Here is a 7,578-nt window from a genome sequence, read left to right as displayed (position 1 = left end):
CCTTCCGCGGGCACCGCCCCGCGCCGCCGCCGCCGCTGTCGGGGCCGGAGCTGCCGCTGTCCGCGCCGGGCCCGCGCCCCTCGGCCCTCAGCATGTTCCCCCGGCCGCCGCCCCGCTCCTGCGACACCTTCGTGGCGCTGCCGCCCGCCGCGCCCGGGGGCCGCGTGGTGTTCGGGAAGAACTCGGACCGGCCGGCAGATGAGGTGCAGGAGGTGGTGCACTTCCCGGCCGCCGCGCACCCGCCCGGCGCCGCGCTGGAGGTGAGGGCGCGGGGCAGGAGCGCTCCGGCGGGAGCACGGCTGCCAGCCAGCCGCTGCCTGCGCGCTTCGGCCGGCGGGCCCGGACGGTGACGCCATCCAAGTGTGCTCTGACCTCTTGCAGTGCACCTACATCAGCATCGAGCAGGCGGAGAGGACCCACGCCGTGGTCCTGAGCCGCCCCTCCTGGCTCTGGGGCGCCGAGATGGGCGCCAACGAGCACGGCGTGTGCATCGGCAACGAGGCGGTGTGGGGCAGGGAGGAGGTCTGCGATGGGGAAGCCCTCCTCGGCATGGACCTCGTAAGGTGTGCACAAGCTGCTTTTTTTTTTTTTTTTTTTTTTTGTTAAATGGTACCAGATTCCGTTTACGTGGAAACAGGTTGTTTAAGTTACATGGGGAAATAGTACTTTCACTTTCAGAAGGCACTCCTTCCACTGTTCCACCCACGGTTAAAAGTAAGTATTTCTTGGCACAAGCACTAGATTTCTGCCAGGAGCCCGTAAGAAGTATCAGGCGCTAGACCAGAATTTGCCAAAGGAACTGGCAAACGTTTTTCTTTCTATAAAATTTATACTAAACTGGAACAAGGCTTTTTCAAGAGCACTGTTTTTTCAGGCACTACTTTTGGGCCTTTTCCTAGGGTCTGTACTCCTCTCCTATTCCCCCATCTATCACTCACATTATTTTTAAGTTTTGGTCTCAGGTGCCTATTTCCATGTAAATAACAAGTTCATGTTCCTACACTACAGGTGCCAGTGTAAATTCCCTTAACCTACAGCAGTCAGTCAATTCTCTTGGTAGTTTCCCCCCACTGTAAGCACTTTGTAGGATCCCTCTCCCTGCCTTTCTGTATTTCCATTTGGTGTTTTTCCCCACATCAAGTTCATAGAGGACCCACTTCAAAGAAGCCCTTTACCTGATTTGTGTTTTTCCCTTACCAGATCATACAACTGGCAGCTGCATATAGAAATATCATTCCAGGTCAATCAGAATACTCAGGCTGAATAGTTCTATGTGGAGTTCAAAGTTCCAAAAATAACATTTTTCCTTTGTTTTAGGCTTGGACTTGAGAGAGCAGACACAGCTGAAAAGGCTCTTACTGTCATAGTTGATTTGCTGGAAAAGTATGGACAGGGAGGAAACTGTATGGAGAGCAGCATGGCATTTACATACCACAACAGTTTTCTGATAGCTGACAGAAAGGAAGCATGGGTGCTGGAGACATCAGGAAAATACTGGGCAGCAGAAAAAGTAGAAGGTATGTATGATGCTCTTTGTTCTAAACATTTCAAGTGCAGTGACACTTGGAGTTCTCCAGTTTTCATTTACCTTTTCATTAAGGCATCAGACTAACCTCGAGCTGCACACATGTGCCTGTAAACAACAGGCATTGCTTTCCTGGGGCATGAGTGTGGAGTAGCTGGCAGTTTGTCAGAGGAGCTGAGGGACAGGGGCCTTTTCAGAGGCAGAGATAACCACTCCTGCACTTGGAAAACAGAGGACAGCAAGAAAGTCAGCACGAGAATGACAGCAGTATGCATTGTCTTAAGGATGGTAGCAATGCATGACAATTTCATTTAGGGACAGGGCTGATGTACTGGGCCCTGAAGTGGCTGATTCTTCCAGTGGACGTAGGAGGACAAGCTCAGTCTTTGGGTGTCTCAGAAGAATGTAAAGGTGGGAATAATCCGGACAGAATCTGAAATAAAATGTTGGCAATAGAAGCAAATGAGTCAGAAATGAGTGGCAGTGAAAATTCAGTCAGAAAAATAAATGTAGCTGGGGAGAGAGGGCCAGAAATAAACCACCAAGGGGCCAGAAATAAACCACCACTGATCTTGTAGGAGATTCTTCAGGGCTAATTTGTTTTACTAAGCTAATTGTAAACAAAATACCAAGAAAAATCATTCAATGTATTACAACAATTCTTTCTGCAACTCACAAGCAGGAGGCGTACGGAACATTTCCAACCAGCTCTCTATCACAACCAAGATTGACAGAGAACACCCAGAACTGAAGGAATATGCCAAAAGCAATGGCTGGTGGGATGGGGAAAAGGAATTTGATTTTGCTGCCACATATTCTTATGTCAATACTGCCAGAATGACCACATCTGGAGGCCGATATTGTGAAGGCTATAAGCTTCTGAACAAACACAAAGGTACCATTTTGATTTTTTTTTCAAGATATGCAAAATATTTAGTGAGCTGCATTAATTAAAGTAATAAATTCTTATACATCTGATGCAGGCAATCATTTGCATGACTTGGTGAACCACAACTTACTAGGATAATTTTTTGCCTAAAAGAGAAGCACTGAACTTGGAAGTTTCTATCCATTTTTGCTAATTTATTGAGGAGGAAAAATTAAAACAAGGGTCAAATATCAAACATACAGAGCTACAGTAACAACCCTGAGAGGTCACATTATGACCATAACACTAAATGCCCTGTAAGATCTGTTCTGAAACATTTTGATAGGCTACATATTAATATTGTACTGCTAAGGAAAAAACCTAGAAGCTAAAACAGATCCCAGCAGTTTGCAACCACAAAGAACCTTATGAACACCTTCAGTCAGGTACCATTTATATAAGGCAACAGAACAGCATTCAGTCACATATCTTGCATTCATTTTTGACATTAATTTTTAAATCTTTGTCATTTCACTGTAATAGCTACTCTAAACTTGCATAGTCTACTAAAACACACCAGGAGCAGAACAAAATCATTTTCTGTACTCTAGGCAGTCACTACATCAAACGCTTACTTTTCAGACTCCTAAAGAAAGAACCTATTACTTCACTTCTAACTGCATCCATCTAGCAGGTTTTTGCTGTAGCTGTAGTCATTTGCTCATTTGAAGTAATTAATCTGAATCAAGATTACATTGCAACCATTTGTTTCTTTTTTTAATTTGGCTGAACTCTGCTAGACCAGGTTTAGCATTTAGTTAATGCATCAGAGTGAATTACCATTGCTCTCTTGCTCTAGTGATCATGTAAATCCTGCATTCATTTTGGGAATTGCAGGTTCTGAATACTGAAAGCATTTTCATAATACCTGTATTTACTTGTATTATAACAATGCTGAGATTGTATCTGTGTTTTCATTCTAAATCCCCATTTTCAGGCATTTACCTGAGCCATTTTAAAAATCCCACTAGGTGTTCAGGCTATCAGTCTCATATGGTTCACATTGTTTAGATTTATTTTAAATAGGTGCCTTAACTAAAAGCTATTTGGTTTACAGCATCAGTAAAATCACTGGTTTCTTCATCTACCCTTCTCTGCTTTTTCAGTCAGTGGCATTACAGTTCTGGGGTTTTTCTAGGCTGTCTACTATGTGAGGGCCACTTTTAGAAAAAGGGAATGTATTTCAGGCATAAAAAAATAATATAGTCTAGTGTAAAACATGCAGTACCTTCTTCCCTGCTGGACAGGTTGCCAAGTTGTAGCTGACAAAATGACCATTGCTTCTTTTAATCTCTTTGATTCACCTAGCTTGCTGATTTCTTTAATTCTCTGACCTTCCCAGGTAACTGTAGATATATCTAAGTGTGATTTCTTGTTGAAATGTAGTGCTGCATGCCTGTCTACAGGCAACCTGGGTCATGTATGAAAAAACAATATTGGAGACATGTAACTTAGCAGCAGAGTAACTATTTTAAGAGGAAACAGCAAGGTAGTTAATAAAAAAATTCTGCAGTTAGAACTCAGTAAGGGAAACACTAAAATAGTAAAGTGGTAGACGATACCTTCCAATAAAAAATAAAGAGTAAGTGAACTAATGTTTTACTGCCATAAGCATACCCTCTACTGGTACACCAAATGTGAAAAGAAAACCATCCTGCTAGAGCTGCCTGTTAGAATATTGGATGGTTTGGTGATACCATGCCAGTATCTGAGCTTCAGCATACACTAACAGCAACAGTGATTTCACTGAACAGACAGATGTGGAAAGGGTTTTGTTCCTCCTGAGCAGGAGTTATTTTCATAGATACTTGGCAATAAACCCCACACAGCTTGCTGATAAAGACTTTTCTACAAATAGATGTACTACTGTGGCTTCTGAGCATAGAATGTAAGGCCACCCAGTGCCTCTTTGGAAAGGATGAAAATGAAAAAAATCCACTCACCAAAAAACCCCCCAAAACAAGTGACAGTCTTGGTGTTTCATTTTAAAATTTCACACAAAATCCATGCATGGCTGTTGTTATTTTTATAACTTTAAAGCAACATAGTGATATTAACTTTTTTCAAATATCAACCAGTATTATAACGATCTGTCTTACTTCCACAGAGTGCTCAAAGTTCAGAATTTAATCCAAGTTACTAATTTTTGTCTGAGAAGTTACTTTGTGAATGACCATTTGCTAGCCCTGTGAAATTTACCTTTCATTTGTCTTTCTATTCCCCATTTTTTAAGGCATGTTCTTATCACCTGTCTTTGAAATACATACTTTGGGGAAAGTAATACAAGTGTATTCCATATTAAGGTTTGCCATTGGGATGATTTTTTTCCCTGCCAACACAGACAAACTAAAACTGGCATTGCCAAAAGCAGTCAGTTGTAGGGAACATGTCAGTCAGTTGGTAATATATTAGCTCTGTGGCTAAATAATTGCATTGTATCTTGAACAGGATCTATCACTTCTGAAATAATGATGGAAATCCTTCGTGACAAAGAGAGTGGCATTAACATGGAAGGTGGATTTATGACAACTGGCAGCATGGTTTCTGTACTGCCTCAGCAGCCTAATCTGCCCTGTATTCACTTCTTTACTGGAACTCCAGATCCTGCCAGGTGATGTAGCAGCAAGTAAAGTGGATAAAAAATTACAAATATCTAAGTGAAAAAGTGTTGCAATTTGCCTAGTTATATTATAACCTTTTTGCTTTGGGTCGGTTTTCTTTTTCCCCCTGAAAAAGCACAGTCAAAATGTAGGTGGAACATAAATGTACATTATGTATATTAATGGTATCTACCAACCTACTTAATGGAACACTGCTGTGACAATGACTTTAACACCATTAGATGGTTTTTAATACTTTTTTCTTAAAAGAAGCAAGTAAAAGAATGGGAAAAAACACAGCAATTTACTGACTCAACAATTTTAACAAAACAGTGTCAGTAAAGGATCTCTGTTCTATTTTTATTTTCTAGATCTGTATTCAAGCCTTTCATTTTCGTGCCCGGTATTACTCAGTTATTAAAAACTATGTCCCCTACATTTGGTCATGATGATCCAGTTAAGAAGCAACCACGTTTTCAGAGTAAGCCAGATCGAAGACATGAGCTCTATAAAAAACATGAAAGTGCTGCTGTAGTTATGGAAACTATCAAGGTATGTTGATTAAATTAGATTTCAGTGCAAGCAGGTGGTTTATATAAGGTCCTGGCTCACATTTGGTTACTGTGATACCAGTTGATGCCCTTTGATGGATTGCAAGAACAGTGCAGTGCCCCAGAAGCCCAGTGTGTTGGCATCTGGCAGGCACGTGTCCCTGGCACTGGGAGTTGCCAGCAGCACTGTGCTGTACTGGCAGGCTGAGCTGCAGGTGAGGATCTGTGCTGCTCACCTTGCACAGCAGCCCCCGCAGACTCCCACACCAGGCACATAACGGGGAAATGCCCCAGCAGCCACAGGCCAACACACTGCTCCTGCCACGAGTTCCTGCAGCTACTCAGGCCCCTGGGCTCCGGTGCAAAGGAGAGCTTGCCTTTCATCACTGAAAGGAAACAAGATGACAAAGATAGCTGAACACACACGAGAAGTGGGAAGGTAGCTGCTTACTTTTAGCAGAAAATCTCTCCTATCTACAGATACATCTTCTCAAAAGTAACCCATATGCCAAACCTTAAGTTTTGGTAACTAATACCTAAGGAGCCTTAATATTTCTTCAATCTATCAGACAAAGGAGATTAAGTGAATGGTAGATATTAGGAAAGATATCTAAGAAAACTTTTCATGATACTGATTTCTACCAACATAAATGTGGACCCTAGAAACTCTTAAAAGATTAAAATAAGGACAGTAGAACAGAATTTTGTTAGGGTGATTACTCTGTGCTCTGTATAATTTTTAGTGAAACAAATGTTTCTTTTTGCAGGACAAAGGTAAAAAAATGCTCAAAGAGATACAGGAGTTGGAGAAACAGAAGATAAGTCAAATGGAATCAATCCTGCAAAATGGATGCCTTGATACTCAACAAGTAGTTAATCTTTTTTCACAGTGTGTAGAAGAAGAACTCAAAATATATGGCTAAGAATATTATTTGAATGTGGTAAAATCTGGATTATAATTGGGTCTTCTAATGAAGAGGCTATATAGATTAACGTCCTGTTTTTAGTCTATCACATAGCATGGACAGTTTTAAAGATGCAGATTCATATTCAGGACAAATGGCTTTTGATTATAAGAATGCTGGAAAGGCTGCTAAGAGCCAGGCAGTGGCATTGTACATGGCACAAAGCTGTCAGCAGAGATTGATTTTGCCAAACAGATGCAATTAGAATGCAATAGCTTGACTAAATTAGTGAACAGCCCCATCTCTGAATGAAGAACACTAACTCAGCTCTGGAGAACCCAGATCTAGTGTACTCACATGCAGCTTTTATAGTCAGGAGAAATGTAGCAGAATTTCAGACTACTGAATTAAAATGGCCATGCTGAAGACTTTCTAAAATGTCTATTTTAGATGATGAACTATGATGAACACTGAAGGAAAAAAACCCAAACCAAGTAAGATTAATACTCAGTTGTTTGGTAAAACTATTCTAAGATACATTTAATATATGAACCTTCTATTCCTTCAATGTAAAATGAGGCTGAGTTCAAGGTATATTAAAAATAAATCATAGTTACAATAATAATATTTTGCTGGGAGTGATTGTGAAATCTTATTACATGAAATTCAGCAATGCAAGCATTCTGTAAGTTCCCCACAGATTTCACTTTCCTGTCTATTGTTCCCACCCCAATAGTGAAAAATAAACTTATTTATATACAAGATTATTATTGTCAAATTAATTTTGCAGTGCACTTTATAACATCATGGGGGAGTTCTAAAATATTTCTTGAATTGTTACTTTTTAAAATTGGGCAATTCAAAAGGAAGAGGTTGGGCTACACAAGTATATACAAGTACTCAGCAGGACACTTAAAAGCACTTATTTTTTTTCATTTTAAAGCCTTTTAAACCATGATTTTTTTTTTGCCAGAGTGAATAGACTATGGACTTAATTTAATCAAGCTTTTTGCCCTACCAGAAACCCTTCCTGATCCTGTTTAAAAGTAATGATCAATATATGACACCA

The 7,578-nt window shown here is 40.8% G+C and overlaps 1 protein-coding gene across 2 annotated transcripts; it reads left to right on the top strand.

The window, feature by feature from the left end:
• The first annotated feature begins 4 nt into the window (after positions 1 to 4).
• Positions 5 to 7,273, top strand: SCRN3 (secernin 3). 2 transcript variants are annotated; one of them, XM_064434403.1, is made up of 7 exons: positions 5 to 260; positions 382 to 563; positions 1,318 to 1,517; positions 2,205 to 2,420; positions 4,902 to 5,064; positions 5,425 to 5,605; positions 6,372 to 7,273. In XM_064434403.1, exons 1-7 carry the CDS (start codon positions 93 to 95, stop codon positions 6,525 to 6,527), a joined length of 1,266 nt encoding a protein of 421 aa, XP_064290473.1. In that variant the 5' UTR covers positions 5 to 92; the 3' UTR covers positions 6,528 to 7,273. The 2 variants fall into 2 exon arrangements, with proteins under 2 accessions (XP_064290473.1, XP_064290474.1); XM_064434404.1 differs by having other exon boundaries at positions 6 to 260; positions 2,208 to 2,420.
• The last annotated feature ends 305 nt before the right edge of the window (positions 7,274 to 7,578 follow it).

The sequence above is a fragment of the Passer domesticus genome, chromosome 10 (genome assembly GCF_036417665.1).
Source record: "Passer domesticus isolate bPasDom1 chromosome 10, bPasDom1.hap1, whole genome shotgun sequence".
Lineage (NCBI taxonomy): Eukaryota > Metazoa > Chordata > Aves > Passeriformes > Passeridae > Passer > Passer domesticus.
Note: the sequence above shows the minus strand (reverse complement) of the source record. Positions and strands in the feature narration are given on the sequence as shown.

Coding starts and splice junctions, on each gene's coding strand:
- SCRN3 (XM_064434403.1), top strand. CDS start 93: ATGTTCCCCCGGCCGCCGCCCCGCTCCTGCGACACCTTCGTGGCGCTG. Junction 564..1,317: donor CTCGGCATGGACCTCGTAAG/GTGTGCACAAGC, acceptor CCTTTGTTTTAG/GCTTGGACTTGAGAGAGCAG. Junction 2,421..4,901: donor GCTTCTGAACAAACACAAAG/GTACCATTTTGA, acceptor TATCTTGAACAG/GATCTATCACTTCTGAAATA.